Here is an 18,290-nt window from a genome sequence, read left to right as displayed (position 1 = left end):
GGAGTTCGAGACCATCCTAGAAAACATGGCAAAACCCTGTCTCTACTAAAAACACAAAAATTAGCTGGGTGTGGTGGCACACACCTGTAATCCCAGCTATTCGGAAGGCTAAGGCACAAGAACCACTCGAACTTAGGAGGCGGAGGTTGCAGTGACCTCAGATCACGCCACTGCACTCCAGCCTGGGCAACAGAGTAAGACTCTGTCTCAAAAATAAAAAAATAAAAACACACACACACACACACACACACACACACACACACACACACACACACACTCTCACTCCAAAACAGCATATTTTGAAAAAGATTTTAAAAAACCTGCAAGTTTAAAAGTGTAAACTTAAAAGTGCTACCATATTTATTAACATGAATATTGTTCCAAATTTAAGAATTTCTCTGAAATGTAAGAAATTTCAATAGAGTACTGTGGCCTGTGTTCACATCTACTACAAACTAGTTTTGTGATGCTATAAACTTCTTTAAGCAGAATGGCCATGGAAAAAAAGATTCAGACACATGGGAAAGGTAACAGAAAGTAACAGAAAGCTCAAAATAGAGAAGGCATCATACCTGTTGGGAGAGGTATATATATCCTTTTTTCTAACCTTCTTCGCAAGGCTTCATCAATGTCCCACGGGAAATTAGTAGCAGCCAATACCATAACCATTTTGGAAGGATCATCATTTTCTAAAGCTCCTCCAACTCCTACACACAGTGAGGGAGGAAAAGATAGTGTTTTCCTTACAACCCTTTATTCTTTCATTCAGTTAACATTTCTGTTAGCCAAAGTGGCAGAATCAATGATGAAGAAGACAGTGTAGTCCTGACCTCTGTGTGCTGGCAAAACCAGACTCATCAACAGATAACTACAAAACAAAGAAGTAGAAGAATTCACATAACCTAGTGTGGGATTTTTTTTTGTGTAACCCACTGCAGGATTTTAATCCAATAAAAATATCCATTTTTCTGTAAGAAACTGAATGTATATTTTCCTGAAAAGAAAAGGCATGGAGATTAGGCTCTGTTTTATTCCTCTTATTTCCTTGAAATCACAAATTTCCACAAAATTTTACTTTAGTTTTAGTCTGTTTTCTCAAGAAGTGAAAACAGAGGGTTCACATTTACTTAATATTCTAGCATGCAATTACAATTCTGAAAGACAGGTTATAGTTCCATGATGTTGTCCTTTAAACTTTTAAATGACTTGTAAAAAATAAACAAGACATTTAAGAATGAACCCAGTAATCACAGATAAAAATAACCAAACCAACTACATATATATACGCAGTGTCTCCTTTTAGAATAAAATTCTAGAATAAAAAATTTCAGGTCACACAACAGAAACTCTAGAAAATATGTAGTGAAAAATAAAAGATAAAAAACCCATAAACTTTACTGATAAGACTTTCTAGTCTGGAATAATAAAGTACTAGTGGATTTAAAGCAAACTAGTTCAATATAGTTATTTTTTAAAAAAACAAGGTCTGGTTCCGTTGTTCGGGCTGGAGTGCTCTGGCATGATGTTGGCTCACTGAAACTTATAATATTTTCTTATTACTAAACTCCAATCATTATGACAAAGAATCAAGCTGTCCAACTAATAATCAACAATAATCACAAATATCCTTCAATGAAATTCAGCTGACTAAATTTGTATTCAGTAATTTCCTTTTCCAATTTTAAACACCTAATGTTTTCCCCTATACCCCACCTCAAAAATAAAACGCACTCATTTCTTTCTCTCATATTTTAGCAAAAGTTACAATGGTAAACTCATTGAGGGCAGGGTCTCATAGTACGTTATAAGTATTCAGTAAGGATCCACAGTTGAGGAATAACCATGACTGTTTCGAAACAATACAACTTGGATATTACTGGTGTTTTGTTGTTATGAGACACGTTCTTGTTCTGTTGCCCAGGCTAGAGTGCTATGGCACAATTACAGCTCACTGTGGCCTCAAACTCCTGCGCTCAAGCTATCCTCCCACCTTAGCCTCCTGAGTAGCTGGGACTACAGGCACATGCCACCACACCTAGCTACTTTCTAAAGTTGTTGCTTCAAGTCTTGCTATGTCAACCAGGTTGGTTTTGAACTCCTGGCCTCAAGTGATCCTCCCACTTCAGTCTCCCAAAGTGCTGGGACTACAGGCATGAGCCACTGCACTCAGTCCCTCACCCTGGATATTTTTAAACATATTTTATCTGTTCTAATGTTTTGCTTGAACAGCCCCTTGTCTACCACACAACTAACTACCAGCGTAACTTATCTCTAAACAGCAGCTCTGAGCCCATAACCCTCTTCCTTCTATGGCTCCTCAGGGCCTTTTTTCTCTGTCTGGATAACTCCTACCAATGCTTCAAAGTCCAACTCGGCTATCTGTTTCCAAGACTCCCCTTGAGTCTTGGTGGTGCCTCTCCTATGTTTCCACTGCACCCAGACTTTACTTCTACCCCAGAATGTACCACAATGTATTATACTCATCTGATCAGTTGCCTGCTTCTCATCCAGATCAGTGGTTCTCACACTGTGTGATCTCAGGACCCTTTTATACTCTTAAAAATTACTGAGGCTGCATGCAGTGGCTCATGTCTATAATCCTAGCACTTAGAGAGGCTGAGTCCAGAGGATCACCTCAGCTCAAGAGTTCAACTACAGCCTGGGAAACATGGCAAGACCCTGTCTTTACAAAAAAATAAAACTTAACCAGATGTGGTGGCATGGGCCTGTGGTCCCAGCTACTTAGGAGGCTGAGGCAGGAGGACTGCTTGAGCCCAGGAGGTCGAGGCTGCAGCGAGCTGTGTTCACACCACTGTACTCCAGCCTAGGCAACAGAGCAAGACTCTGAATCTTAAAAAATAATAATAATAAAAAATTATTGAGAACCCCAAACAGCTTTTTTGTGTGTGGAGTGTATCTATCAATATCTTTAAAACTTAAAATAGATGGTGCATGGGGAAATTGTAAGAAAAAAAAGAAAAACCCTAAAATTGAAATTTAAAAATATTAGTTCACTTAAAAAATGATAAATTCATTACTTGTTTACACATTTTAATGAAAAGTATGTTTTCCAAAATATTAAAAAAAGACGGGCTTTTATTTTTACATTTTTGCAAATTTCTTTAATGTCTAACTAGAGAAAAGCTGGATTCTCATATCTGCTTCTGCTTTCTACCTTTTATGATACCCTACATCTTACNACTTGTACACATTTTAATGAAAAGTATGTTTTCCAAAATATTAAAAAAAGACGGGCTTTTATTTTACATTTTGCAAATTTCTTTAATGTCTAACTAGAGAAAAGCTGGATTCTCATATCTGCTTCTGCTTTCTACCTTTTATGATACCCTACATCTTACAGCCTCTAGAAAACTCTACTGTACACTTGTGAGAGAATGAGAGTGAAAAAGAAAAGGCAAACAATGACTTGATATTCCTATGAAAATAGTTTTGACCTTGCAGATTCTTTAAAGGGTCTCAAGGATCCCTAGGACTCTAGATCATGCCTCTAGAACCTTTGCTCCAAATAGTAAGCTCCTTGAAGGCCACAGTAGCCTTTTTCTTTGTAACCTCGGAACCTGAAATGGTGCATGATCTCTAATAAGTATGCAAGCAATGCTTTCTGAGTGCATGAACAAATGAACAAACGGGTGAATGAACAAATAATTAAACTTAGGTTGCCTTCTAATCCAGCCATTGATTATGAGTTTACACAAAATATTGAAAAATAAGAGTTTCGAAACAATAATTAAATATCAATTACCATCCATCTGAATGAGCAGTTCAGACTTGACCCTGCGACTTGCCTCATGTTCATCAGAGGTTCCTCTTCGACTGCAGATAGAATCTATCTCATCAATGAAGATCGTGGTAGGGGCATAAAATCTAGCCTTTATGAAAATATTTTAAAGAAATCATTCAATAATCTCAAAACAATCGGAGTAGTTACAAAAACCTTTTAAAACAATGGCAAAACAGAGCAGAAACTTCTCACTGTTTTAATGCCATTACCTGGTTATGGCAAAGGCTAAATCAATCATTCCCATGAGAAAAAAGAAATTTCTAAAAATAAAGGTTATATGGCTGGTGAAGTTGGGTGATAGATACATAGGGGTTCACTGTACTATGCTTTCTACATTCATGTCTGAAAATTCCCATAATGAAAAATTTTTCAAAAATAAGTCAATCTCAATCCTCAAATATACATTCTTAAGTTACTGCAAATCCCATATGAAAAGGAATAAACTTTAATGACAGGTCAGGCTCTGATTTTAAAATACATATTAAAATATTCTTCTCTTCCATCAGCTTACTAGAGATGCAGAAATACTAGTCAACCCACACACACCACCAAAGTCTCTTCTTCCACCCTCAGTGGACAGGGTGCCAAAAGGCCTTGTTGTACCTTAAAGAAAAAGATACACTGAACATACACCAACTACCCCACAAAACTCATCATCCCATTTCTCGTCAGTGTGTCAAGAACTACTAAAATAGAACTACACTGCCCTTTTCAAAAAAGATTCCAGGTGGACAGAACTGATATATGCGAGCATCATAGGCCTACACACACTACTTTGAAATCTGAATTTATCGTCACTCACCATCTCAAACAACAGACGAACTAACTTCTCAGATTCACCTCTATATTTAGATGTCAGCGTAGAAGAGGAAACGTTGAAGAATGTTGTACCACATTCAGTGGCAACAGCTTTAGCAAGCATAGTTTTACCAGTGCCTGGGGGTCCAACCATCAGTACACCCTGACATTTCAAAAGATGAATTAAATGATTTATCAGATTAAAAAAGTTTTATAAATTATCATCAGCTATTAATGTACATTAAGATTTTTCCATCTTTTCCATCTTTTAATGAAAAGATAAACTCAAAATTACCACAGTAAAATCATGATGTATTTAGCAAGAGTATCATTTTATAGCTAGAAAAAAATGAAGAAATTTCACAAAATGTCTCAAGTCAGAGGTAGTCAGAGATAATCTAACAAAAAGCCTAGACAACAAACAGTTTTCTCATATATTTAGATAGAATCTCAGTTTCCTGAACCTGGCATATGATATATATATAAAATACTGAACACTGCTTAAAAGCAACTGTTCTGTTTACACATATTAAAAATAAGACATTTTCTATCACATGTGGCAGAATTACACATTCCTTACCCTCTATAAGAGACAGAACCTATCTTCCACAGTGCATTTATAATATACAGCTTTCAGTAAAAAATAAAGACCCATTTATGAGTTAATAAGGTAACAGTAAAAAATCCAGTGGTGATTCAAACATAATCAAATTAGCAAGATTTGTATCATTTTAAAGTGTTAAGACAGTTTATATAAAACAGTGATAGTGATGAAAGAGCCAGTAAATGCAGAATAAAAACCAAACTTTAGTTACTTCTTAGTTTTGAAAACAAACATAAAAGTATTCTATAAAACAAATCAGTGAAGAATAAAATTATTCAAGGAAACCAATCCTCTAGTCTTAAAAAACTAATGGGTTCTTAAATAATTATTTTCTTCCAGTACTTTTAATAGAGTTTAAATACATAGCTCACACTAAATTTTTGTGCGTAATATTTGGTGATTCCTTAAGAGGAATTCTGATCCAATTGCTACTTTGGTTTGACAAGCTTCTGGGGATTTAAGCTTTGAAAACTATGTGTATGTCAAAGTTCCATAAACTCCAAATTCAGAAACTGTCCAAATGCTTTTCTAGCTATAGAATTTTGATACACAGATCAACCAGGAATCACTAAGATTTGAAACATTAGTTTTACAAAAATATTTTTTTGTTTTGTTAGGGAACTCTCAACTTTGCATGAGGTTGAGATTTTAAAAACCATGAAAACGACCAATTGATGCTATAGGCGTAGCCAGAGCAAAGTTCTTATTTCTGCGATGTCTTTTTCCATTCTCTCTGAGAGGGCCATCCTGTAATACCATTAATGTGGCCACCTCCTATAGGAGTTCATTTCTAACATTAGCATCTGTTCATAGCTACTGTATGATATTTATAAACTTCACCTTCTCATGACATTACTCCTTTAATTAATTTATCTCTTTCCTGTATCTCTTTGTCTACTGGCTCTTTCCCCTTGGTATATAAATACACTTTAATCTGTCACCTTACAAAAAGCCCTTAAGGAAAGAACAGTCTCTTCAATAAATGTTGCTGGAAAAACTGGATAACCATACACAGAAGAATGAAACTAGATGCCGATCTCTCACCATATACAAAAATCAAAATGGATTAAAGACCATATACGAAAATCAAATCAAAATAGGTTAAAAACCTGAAACTATGAAACTACTAGAAGAAAACACTGGGGAAATGCTACAGGACATCAGTCCAGGCAGATTTTTTGTGTAAGACCTCAAAAGCACAGGCAACCAAAGCAAAAACAGATAAACAGATTATATAAAACTAAAAAGCTTCTGCACAGCAAAGGAAACAACAAAGAGACACTCCCACAATGGGAGAAAATATTTGCAAAATATCCATCTGACAAGGGATTAGTAACCAGAACACATAAGCAGCTCAAGCAACTCAACAGCAAAAAGACAAATAATCCAATTTTAAAATGGGCAAAAGGTCTGAATAGACATTTCTCAAAAGACATACAGATGTCCAATAGATATAAAATGCTCAATATCACTCATCATTAGAGAAATTCAAGTCAAAACCAAAATGAGATCATCTCACTCCAATTAAAATGGCTTTCACCAAAAAGATAGCTCATAATAGATGATGGTGAGGATATGGAAAAAGGGGAATGCTCCTATACTGTTGTTGGGAGCCACTGTGGAAAACTGTGTGGAGGTTCCTCAAAAAACTAAAAGTAGATCTACCATATGATCCAGCAATTCCACTACTGGGTATACATCCAAAAAAAGAAAAAAAAAAGGGAATCAATATATCGAAGAGTTATTTGCACTCCTGTTTATCACAGCACTGTTCACAACAGCCAAAATATGAAATCAACCTAAGTGCCCAACAATGGATGAATGGAGAAAGAAAATGTGGTATATATATAAAATGGAATACTATTCAGCCATAAAAAAATAAAATCTTGTCATTTATAGCAACATGGATGGAGGTGGAAGTCATTGTGTTAAGTGAAATACACCAAGCACAAAAAGACACATATCACATGTTTTCATTCATTTGTGGGAGATAAAAAAGCATCCATAAAGACAGAATAGACTGATGGTTACCAGAGGCTGGGAAGGGTAGGGGTCAAGGGGGAATTAAGAGAGGCTGATTAATGAGTACAACTTGATAACTCAGTAGTGTGACCATAGTTTACAATAGTCTATTGTATATTTCAAAATAACTAGAAGAGAATAATTTAATAATTTGAATGTTCTTAGCATGAAGACAAATGTTAAAGGTGGTGGATATCCCATTTACACTGATTGGATCTTTACAAATTATGTGAATGTATTATCACATGAACCCCAAAAGTATGTACATTTATTATGTATCAATTCAAAACACAAATGTTTTAAAAGATAGATAAAATTGACACCAAAAAATAAAAAAAATCCTTCACTTGACTCTACAAATCCTCTAGCTACTATTAACCTCTCCTTCCTCTCACAGCCGACCTTCAATGGTTTATGCTATTTCTTCTTCATAAGCTACAACATGACTTTAGTCTTCACCAATTCACTAAAAATACTTCATTTACTAACCTAATGACCACTCTTCAGTCGGGCCTCCCTGACTTCTTTCTGGCCTTTGACGCTGCTGATACATGGTATTAATCCCCCTCTTCTCGAAACCCTGACACTGCCCTTTTCCTGACACCTCTGCTCTCTGGCTACGTTCACCACCTCAGATCTCCTCTTTCCTCTGCCCTTTACATCCCCAAAGCAATTCTAAACCTTTCCCTTTAAAAACTCCTGAACAAACTCATCCACACCCATATCACCAACCAACCTTTCTATCTCACAATTTTACACTCACACTCTATCTGAAGCTCCCGGCCTCTATTATGAATTAGCTGCTGAGTATTTACTGAAACACATTTTGTTTCTATTTAAACCTGCTCCTTTCTCTATTTCCAATATCAGTTCCCTGCACCCTGTATAATAAAGAATTTAGCTGGCCTTTGTCCCCAGTCCCTGGAAAATAGCCTCTAAAACCTTGGAAATACCCTAGTGACAGGATTATTTTTGTTATCACAACAGGCCCTGAAATTTTATGCTAATGAGGTGACTCATGGTGGGCCCTATATAGTTAACACCAACAAGACAACTCAGAATGGGGGGTGACCATGCCAGGAAAACCAACCATGTGATTAGAGAGCTGGGGCTTTGAGCCATGTGATATCAACTCAACCTTTGGGGAGAGGAAGAGAACAAGAGATTAAGAACCACGGGCAATGATTCAATTGATCACGTGAGCTTCCCTAATTGGCAATACTCTATGTATTTCTCTTAGTCCATTTGTGTTGTTACAAAGAAATACCTGAGGCTGGGTAATTTTAAAGAAAAAAAGGTTTATTTGGCTCACAGTTCTGCAGGCTGCACAGGAAGCATGGTGCCTGCACCCGTTCAGTTTCTAGTGATGGACTCATGCTGCTTCCACTTACAGAGAAAGGTGAAAGGGAGCCAGCAGCATGCAGAACTTACATGGCAAGAGCAGAAGCAAGAGAGAGGGGCAACAGCCACTTCTCATGAGAATGAACAGAGTGAGGACATGCTCATTACCACGAGGTCGGCACCAAGCCATTCATGAGGGATCTGCCCCCATGGCCCAAACTCCTCCCATTAGGCACCACCTCCCAACACCACCACATCAAGAATCAAATTTCAACATGAGATTTGGTGGGACAAATAACCAAACCACATCCAAACTATAGCAGTACTATCACACGTCCATGTGATGCCATCATCTCCCTATTGTCACACTTCCAGGAGAGTAAAGCATCCTGACTCCAGGAAGAGAGGGCGAAAGAAGCGTCACCTTGCGCATCCTTCTAGACCTCGCCCTGTAAGTTTCTCCTTTTGGCTGGTTCCGATTTACATCCTTTGGCTATAATAACAATATCATTGTAAGTACAGCTGCTCCCTGAACGACTCAGGGGTTGGGGCACCAGTCCCCTATACAGTCAAAATCTGCATATAATTTTTGATTCCCAAAAAAACATAACAATGAATAGCCTATTGTTGACTTGAAGTCTTGCTGATAACAAAAACTGTAAACACATATTTTGTATATGTATTGTATATTGTATTCTTACAATAAACCTAGAAAAAAAACATTATTAAGAAAATTATGAGAAAAATATATTTATTATTCATTAAATGGAAGTGTGTCACCTTAAAGGTCTTCAGCTTGGATAGGCTAAGGAGGAGGAGGAAAAGGAGGGGTTGGCCTTGTTGTCTCTGAGGTGGCAGAGGGAGAAGAAAAGCCATGTGTAAGGGGATCCACGATGTTCATGACTATGTTGTCCTGGGCTGGACTGTAAGGCCTCCCTAAGTTCTGTGAGTTGTTCTAGAGAATTATCAAACCTGAGAGGGTAGTGGGAACCCCTGAATTTGTAGCCAGCTGGTTGTAAGAGTGACCTAGGGATCCCCAGGTTTGCAGCTAGTGTCTGAAGTGAGGGCAGTCTTGCAGAAAACTGTGCTCTCAACCTGTGAAGTTTGGCCCAACTCTACGTAGGTCATGTCAGAAGTCATTCAATTCAAGCCTGGAATCTGGGAGTCATACAACTTGTCTCTCTCCCACATCCCTGTAAACAATGAGTCACTTATACCTTCTAAACATCTCTCACAAATCCATTGATTTTTCACTAATCAAAAAGCCCATGCCTTTCTACAGCTATCTGTCCTCATTGTTTGGCTAGATTATTTCAACAGCCTCCTGATGAGATTACTTTTTCATGTCCATCTATGTCCATCCCCAACCTATCCTCCATACTGCTACAGAAAAGATATCTTCCTACACTTGCAAATACCCTTCTACTAAAAACTCTTCAATGGCTCACTGACATCTTTAGCATGGCATTGCAGGGCTCTTTGTGAGAAGCAGGTCACACCAACCACTCCAGCAGTGTCTTTTGTTACTATGTCCCATACAAACACTCTATACTTCCAGCCACACTGAACTACAGAAGATTCCTCACATATACTATGTTCTCTTACACTTTTCATGTGTTTGTACATGATATCCACTCTGCCTTAGAGCCTTTCTTCATCACATCTACCTGTTTAACTTCTATTCATCTTTCAAGTCTCAGCTCAGAGTCACCTGCTCTGGGAGGCCATCCCTGATATTATTCTCCACAGCAGACTAAGTCCCTCTTCCTCTCTCCTGCCATAGCAGTGAGTTCATTACTCTTTCAGACACTAATCACACTGTCCTCAACAAATACTGCACTTAACACATGGCCTCCATTAAATACACGCTTATTCACCCAAAGACCATGAGCTTCTTGGGGGCTATTATTATTCACTCATTTTGGTATCCTCCGCACTTAGCCTATCACGTGACACAAGGTAAATACTCAATAAATATGTATTTCCCCAGTGTAAATGTATCCAATGCTTACTAAGTACTAGGCCCTGAGGAAAAAAAATTGAATTTGTCAGGAATCACACATAAATCCTCAAGAGACTTTTAATCTATTAGAAAATATAGATAAATTATGATGCAGTCTGAGAAGTGCTAAGATAGGCTGGATGATAAATGGATAGATGACTAGAGTCTCAATGTAAGAGTGATTCAAGCATATGTTTATACACTTCAGCCACTGAAAATACAGTAGTCTATTTCTTGGGCATCTCCTTATTTTCTAAGTATAATTTTAAATGTTGCCTTTATAAAAAAATCATATAACCTGATCTTAAAACTTGTAAAGAAGGACCTCGCTATTATTCTGTTACAGAAAAGTTCATCCCAGAGATATGTATTTTTGAAAAGGCACTTAATATCTCCGTCTTTTACCTCTCTCACAAGCTTCAGCCCTGTATTTCTTTTTTTTTTTTTTTTTTTTTGAGATGGAGTCTTGCTCTGTCACCCAGGCTGGAGTGTAGTGGCGCAATCTCGGCTCACTGCAAGCTCCACCTCCTGGGTTCACACCATTCTCCTGCCTCAGCCTCCCGAGTAGCTGGGACTATAGGCGCCCGCCACCACATCCGGCTAATTTTTTATTTTTAGTAGAGACGGGGTTTCACTGTGTTAGCCAGGATGGTCTCGATCTCCTGACCTCGTGATCCGCCTGCCTCAGCCTCCCAAAGTGCTGGAATTACAGGCATGAGCCACCGCACCCAGCCAGCCCTGTATTTCTAACTTGGTGCATTTCCACGTTAATATTATACCAAAATTTAAAACTCAAAAATAATTCCATATCTTTTTCCCCAGAAGCACCCCCTGCTCCTACTGAACTTTCAACATCAAGAACAATAAACCAGCGTCTTTCTCCTTCCTGAGCTCCATATTTATGTTATCATCACTATTCTGCCACAGGCAAAACCCAATTATCTTTGCCCCTGCCTTCTTCTTGACATATATATTACATCCAAAAGGTTACCAACTTCCTTCAGTAAGTATCACTAGCATCCGTCCTTCCATTCCTAATTCATAATCACCATCCCAATTCAGGCTCTTTGAATTTTAAGCCTAAACTACTGCCAATCACTTCTGCACATGCTCTTTGCCTCCCATCTTTCTGTGTTCATTGCAACCAGATTGTTTTTTCCAACTCACCAGTTTAATTATGCTACCTACCTGCTCAAAGAGGTCTCCCAAACATCTATAGAAAAAGAATCGAACTCCTGGGAAATACAATCTGGCCTCAACCTACCTTCCCATTGGAATCTTCCCCTAATTTATTTTTTCAACCTTTACGTAATTCTACGGCCTCATTAACTCATTTTAACCTCACTATATCCTATAACTATTATTATTCCCATTTTATAGATAAGGAAACTGAGGCATGGAGAAGTTCCATAACTTGCTCAAGATCAGAGAATAAGCGGAAATGGTAAGAATTCGTATGCACCCAGTCTGGATCCAGGATCTGTGCCCCTTACCAATATTCTATGCTGCCTTCCTTACAAAACTTCAACGCATCTATTCCCAAACACACTTACACTTTCTCACTATATTCCACTGCTCACGTCATTCATCCCCCTCAAGTTCCTACATCTCCAAAATGTCTCCTCCAACATAGTGAAATCCTCACAACCTTACAAATTGCAGCTTGAATCCCACGTCCTCAAGCATAACGCCTTCTCTAATCATGTCATGTTTGTGCTTTGCTGAGCTTTCCAAGTACATGTGGACTGTACCACCCATTAGGCTCTGCTAGTGCCTAACAATGAAAGCTATCTGCAACTGCCCAACTCTCTATTTAGAATGTCTCACAGCTCAGGGACTATGTCTTGAAAAACAAGGAACCTTACAAATAACAGGGCTAAGTAAGTGCCTGAAGGATAAAGGAATGGTATCACACAATGCAGAAGAAAGTGTGCTGTGGGAAAGGCACATATAAACATAAGAAGCTGAGACACATTGAATTTTAAATTTTCTAAAGGTCTATTATGGTTGTCACAACCCATTTGGACTTCAATTTTCTAGTCTGTCAAATAATGCGGATTTAAGATGATCTCAAAGACTCATTCCAGTTCTGAAATTCTGGAATTTACGTTTTGAGACAAATTTTATAAACCTGAAAAATTTCTGAGGTCTCCTTATTTTCATGTATTCTTTAAAATACATTTATCAGCCTTGAAACAGTGGCTCATGCTTAATATCTCCGTCTTTTACCTCTCTCACAAGCTTCAGCCCTATATTTCTTTTTTTTTTTGAGACGGAGTCTTGCTCTGTCACCCAGGCTGGAGTGTAGTGGCATGATCTCGGCTCACTGCAAGCTCCACCTCCTGGGTTCACACCATTCTCCTGCCTCAGCCTCCCGAGTAGCTGGGACTATAGGCGCCCGCAATCTCGCCCGGCTTGTAATCTCAGCACTTTGGGAGGCCAAGGTGGGCGGATCACTGGAGGCCAGGAGTTCAAGACCAGCCTGGCCAACATGGCAAAAATCCAGCCTTTACCAAAAATACAAAATTTAGCTGTAATTGTAGCCACTCAGGAGGCTGAGGCACAAGAATCACTTGAACTCAGGAGGCAGAGGTTGCAGTGAGCCAAGATCACGCCACTGCACGCCAGCCTGGGCAACAGAGTGAGACTCAGTCTCAAAAAATAAATAAAATAAATTTATTGTCCCATTTTAGTAAATAATCTATTCTCACAAATCCCTAAAGAATTCAAACATGATCTTTTAAAAAATAATAATAGTTCTAGTCAAGAATTTTATTCTGCTGTTGCAGAAAAAAAATTATTTGGTCAGGAAAAAGATTATTTAGAAATATATCTCATTTTCTTAAGCCAGTTTGCCAATAAATACCACAAAAGCACAGCAAGGACAAAATAAATTCATAAAGTCAGATATTTTGTAATGACATAAGAAGTGGGGTTTTTTTTTTTGTTTTTGAGACGGAGCCTGGCTCTGTTGCCAGGCTGGAGTGCAGTTGCACGATCTTGGCTCACTGCAACCTCCAATTCACGGGTTCAAACGATTCTCCTGCCTCAGCCTCCCGAGTAGCTGGGATTACAGGCACACACCACCATGCCCAGATAATTTTTGTATTTTTAGTACAGATGAGATTTCACCACGTTGGGCAGGATGGTCTCGATCTCCTGACCTCGTGATCCACCCTCCTCAGCCTCCCAAAGTGCTGGGATTACAGGGGTGAGCCACGGTACCTGGTCAAGAAGTAGTTTTTTAAAACACAGCTAAAGACCTCTGTTTAGAAAAAACGTTTGTGAAAACTCAAAATATAGCAAATGTAGTCTATAAAATAGTTAACAATGAGCTTCAAGTCAGTGACAAGTAAAACAAAATAACCATCAATGAGAAATATTCCAACTTCTGAAAAATAACTGTTTGATCACACCTTTCTTCTATAAGACTATGCATTATTTCTGCTTAATCTGCTTAACTTTTTATTTACAGAACCATATATCTAGAAAATTCTTAAAGCTAATCTCTAGCTCAGCATCCCTGAGGGAAGTGACCTCAAGACTATATAGTTTCAACACTCTAAGCCCATCTCTCCTACTATGCAGATGTAACACATCACAACTACAAATTCAAATCCAGGTGTTTTGGGTGTATATAAACTTCTCCCAACCTTTTCAAAATGGGTTAAATACATCAAAAACTACAGCAATGCTGCCTTTCATTCTGATGCAAGCAGCATTTTTATACCAAAACCAATTTAATAAATTCTCACCTTCCATGGCCTTCTAATCCCTTTGAAAAAGTCAGGCATCCACATTGGAAGAACAACAGCTTCCCTTAGCAACTTCTTAGCTTCTTCCAGATCTGCTATGTCATCCCTTTGAAAGAACAGCAAAGTTTCATAATGTTTATTCAGGGATCTTAGATTTATGGTCAAACCTAATTCTTCTAATTTTTTTTACTTACGAAATTATTCTCTTATTAAGAACACTATTCTAATTCTTACTGCATAAAAACATCAGTGAAAACATTAGTTATTAATGAGGACGTGCCACTGAATTAACAACTTTTGTCAGTTATATATCAACTTCAAATTAACATGTAAAATGTCCCGGTTACATTCGACAGAACTCTCCCGTCAATTCTATACTTTCATATTACAGAGGTGGTCATAATCAGATTAATGAATAACAAGAGAAAACTCACACCAAGCCAACCTATAACTTGTGTTCTCCTCTACTTTAATTCAATAATTTCAAAGACTCTAACCAATGAATGCTAGGATTCCTGGATACAATGTCTCTTTCAAGGGCTTCCACCAGATCCTTATCATAACCAGCACCATCAAATTTTGGCATTTCACCATCACTTGCACCATCTTGCATATTCTTCCTTCCCTGGGGATAGGTATAAAAGAAAGTACTAGTCAATAACTGGATAATTTAGTTAACATCATTACACTTTGAAAACATTACAATGCCATCACTTTCTAAATAATTTTTTATTATTTAGATAATAGTAATTATAAATATATAAATAATAAAATAATAATAATTATTATTTTAAGGTAGTATTTTCTGATTACTCAAATGCCATTCTCCTCTATGTAATTCATCAGAAATACATGAACTGGTCAACTTTATTAAAAACTTCAAATCTACATTCTTGCAGGGACAGTTGCAGGTAAGACTAAACATCCTTGCTAGATCCCAAAAGACTGGGAAAGCCTACCTTTGAACTGGTAGATGCAGAAGATTTCCACCACTACTAGAAAACATTTTGAATATTAATGTAGAAGGATCTTTTTAAATGGTATTAAGACCATTAAAGCAATATACTTTACCCCAAATTCTTCATTTAACAATATCGTTGTTTTAAAAGGAACTATATGCTATGATTTCTATGGGGTTCTGCCAAGATTTACACAGCTTTGAAAAGCTTTAAATGAAATTTACTTATTTGCCAGAGACAGTCCAACTATGGAAATACTTCAGCAAGCATAGCCAAGTGCCTCCCCAGAGCTTTAGCCCCAGTTACTGCCTAGAGTAAAAATGAAACAAGAAAATGGCCAAAATGAGTCAATCTCCTAAACTTCAACCTCAAAAGAGACAAAAGAACAAGACAAACTTCTCTAATCCCACTTCTGAAATAGTCAAAAGGCTCAATCATAAGTGCTGGGAGGAAACTAAATGGCTCCTTTGGATAGATGCTCTGGTTCCTTTAAGCCACTACGAAGTGACCAAATGGTATTCTGGTACTTCAACCAAAAAACCACAAATTATTTCTGGGCAGTATGGCAGCAGTATTACATTTATTAGTAAATTTTCAGGAAGATTCTTGCATTCCAGATGACAGGTATCAATATTGACACTATTAAAAGGAGTAAATTTTTGGCACCTACACAACAAATACATCATCAACATACTTAAGCTTAGGCTAGAGTCACATTTTATAGTATGGATAGGCCAAGGTTACCAAGTCATATTCAAACAACAAATGGCTAGGAACATTCTGTAATCATTTTAAAACTATTCTAGAAATGTATCAACAAAGAATACAACAGAAACTGACATATCTGGAGCTTGAGCCTTCATATGGCATTGTAATTTATATTTACCAAGTTAAAATTAAAATTTCATTTTAATATGAATGTCCAAGTGGCCGGAAAGAACTTAATAAACACTACATCAGGAGAAAGAAAAAGCTGCATGCCTATCTGAAAGTAATAGCAGTATCACAGGATTTTTTGCGCATCTTTTACGTGCAACACATGTTATTGCGCATTAGGTTTTAGAGCAGTGAATGAAAATGCATTATCTGCCCCCATCAAGCATCTAGTCCAGAGGGGGAAACAAATAACAAGTAAATAAAGCAAAAACACACATAAACTGTGAAGTGCTGTGAAGAAACCTGAGCAGCCAGGATAGATAAAAGGTATTGCACAGAAGAAAGAGGTTGAAGATACGGGCAGAGGTGGGTCTGGATTTCTTCCCCCTCCTATAGAGGATGGGGTAGAGAAGGAGAATCTAAGAAGTAAAAGCCTCTCGCTACGCAGAAGGAGAAGTGTGTGTATAGGCCGGTTAAATGACCTGCCCGAGAACCCAAGGTTTCTCAGTGGTACACATGAGACTTGAATACAGATCGAGTACCACACACAAGATTCTGGAAATGTTTTCAAATCAAAATGGTGAGGTTATAAAAAACAGACGTAAGAAAACTAAGATTAATTTGGCCATACCAGGAAATCAGTAAAATGGGTGACAGTTATTCTTCATAACAAATACTTAAATTAGAATATAGATATCAAATATAAACAGCTAGATTAAACGCAATACCTAAAGGAAACTATTAAAGGCAATAAAGCTAACCTCCCCCAAGATATTATTAAGTGTACATAAATAATACTAAGTACAATGTCACTGAAATGATCTTACAGTTCTTTCCTTAGATTCTCATGTGAGTTGACTAACGTCAACATTAGCAAGAATTTGATTTTTAGCATGAAGGTTGATATACTTTTTTTTCTCATGAAAGCAGAAGACTTTAGCTTCTTTTTACTAACATCGCAATTTCCGACATCGAGAAAGCTTTGTTACTCATCTTTCATTAGTGTTGGATAATCTTCTGTTTGAGGAAAACTAGGCTCAAAGTGACTAACAATTAATGATACAGTCTGCCCTAAAATGCAAATTTGTTTACATTTTACTATGCAATCTCTCACACTGGCAGATTAAGTGAAACATGATCAGTTACTAGCTCTGGGTGTTGCATTTTAAGAGAAATGCTGATAAATTACACCCAGGGAAGGATAATCAAGATGATAAAGGATTCAAAACCCATGTCATATGGAGGAAGACCAAGGAAACTAGAGAGATATAAGCTGAAGAAGTAAATCCTAATGGGGCAATACAACCAACAGGCCTACTAAGTATTATGCTCAAAAAAAACCAAAGCAAGGGCCAGTAACAAAAGATACAGATTTCAGATCAGCAAAAGAAAGAATTTTCTAACAATGGATTCTGTCCAACAGACGAATCGACTCATTAGGTAGTAAGCTACCACGCATCGGAAATTACTGGCCAATTAGTAATAAAAATCACTGGGTCATAGTCACAGGGATGTCTAAGCTGAATTATAGCTGATCTTTTTCCTGTAAAGCCACTGCCTCTCACTTGCCTAATTTATTCATCTGTTGCCTGATTTCAAAGGCCCAAAGAAAGTACAAAGTTTCTTGGAAATCTCATTATTTTTCTTTCTTTTTTTTTTTTTTAATTATAAGTTCTAGGATACATGTGTGGAACGTGCAGGTTTGTTACATAGGTATACAAGTGCCACGGTGGTTTGCTGCACCCATCAACCAATCATCTACATTAGGTACTTCTCCTCATGCTGTCCTTCCCCTCATCCCCCAGCCCCCAACAGGCCCCAGTGTGTGATGTTCCCCTCCCTGTGTCCACGTGTTCTCATTGTTCAACTCCCACTCATGAGTGAGAATATGCAGTCTTTGGTTTTCTGTTCCTGTGTTAGTTTGCTGAGAATGATGGCTTCCAGCTTCATCCATGTCCCTGCAAAGGACATGAACTCATCCTTTTTTATGGCTGCATAGTATTCCGTGGTATATGTGACACATTTTCTTTATCCAGTCTACCATTGATGGGCATTTGGGTTGGTTCCAAGTCTTTGCTATTGTGAATAGTGCTGCAATAAACAAACGTGTGCATGTGTCTTTGATAGAATG

At 37.7% G+C, this 18,290-nt stretch overlaps 1 protein-coding gene across 8 annotated transcripts in view; it reads right to left on the bottom strand.

Annotated features, from left to right (window-relative positions):
* Positions 1-18,290, bottom strand: part of KATNAL1 (katanin catalytic subunit A1 like 1) — a 130,035-nt gene that overhangs the window by 50,958 nt on the left and 60,787 nt on the right. For all 8 annotated transcript variants that reach the window (XR_001884144.1, XM_017865940.1, XM_017865935.1 and 5 more), the window contains exons 5-9: positions 14,822-14,949; positions 14,325-14,430; positions 4,605-4,763; positions 3,764-3,890; positions 573-707 (exon numbers count right to left, since the gene is read on the bottom strand). Coding sequence is in view for 7 of the 8 variants with exons in the window: in XM_017865940.1 (XP_017721429.1) it covers positions 573-707; positions 3,764-3,890; positions 4,605-4,763; positions 14,325-14,430; positions 14,822-14,949 (655 nt within the window). In the remaining variant the exon portion in view is untranslated. The remainder of the gene's footprint in view (positions 1-572; positions 708-3,763; positions 3,891-4,604; positions 4,764-14,324; positions 14,431-14,821; positions 14,950-18,290) is intronic.

This window comes from Rhinopithecus bieti, unplaced genomic scaffold (assembly GCF_001698545.2).
Source record: "Rhinopithecus bieti isolate Rb0 unplaced genomic scaffold, ASM169854v2 scaffold_81659, whole genome shotgun sequence".
NCBI classification, from domain to species: domain Eukaryota; kingdom Metazoa; phylum Chordata; class Mammalia; order Primates; family Cercopithecidae; genus Rhinopithecus; species Rhinopithecus bieti.
Note: the sequence above shows the minus strand (reverse complement) of the source record. Positions and strands in the feature narration are given on the sequence as shown.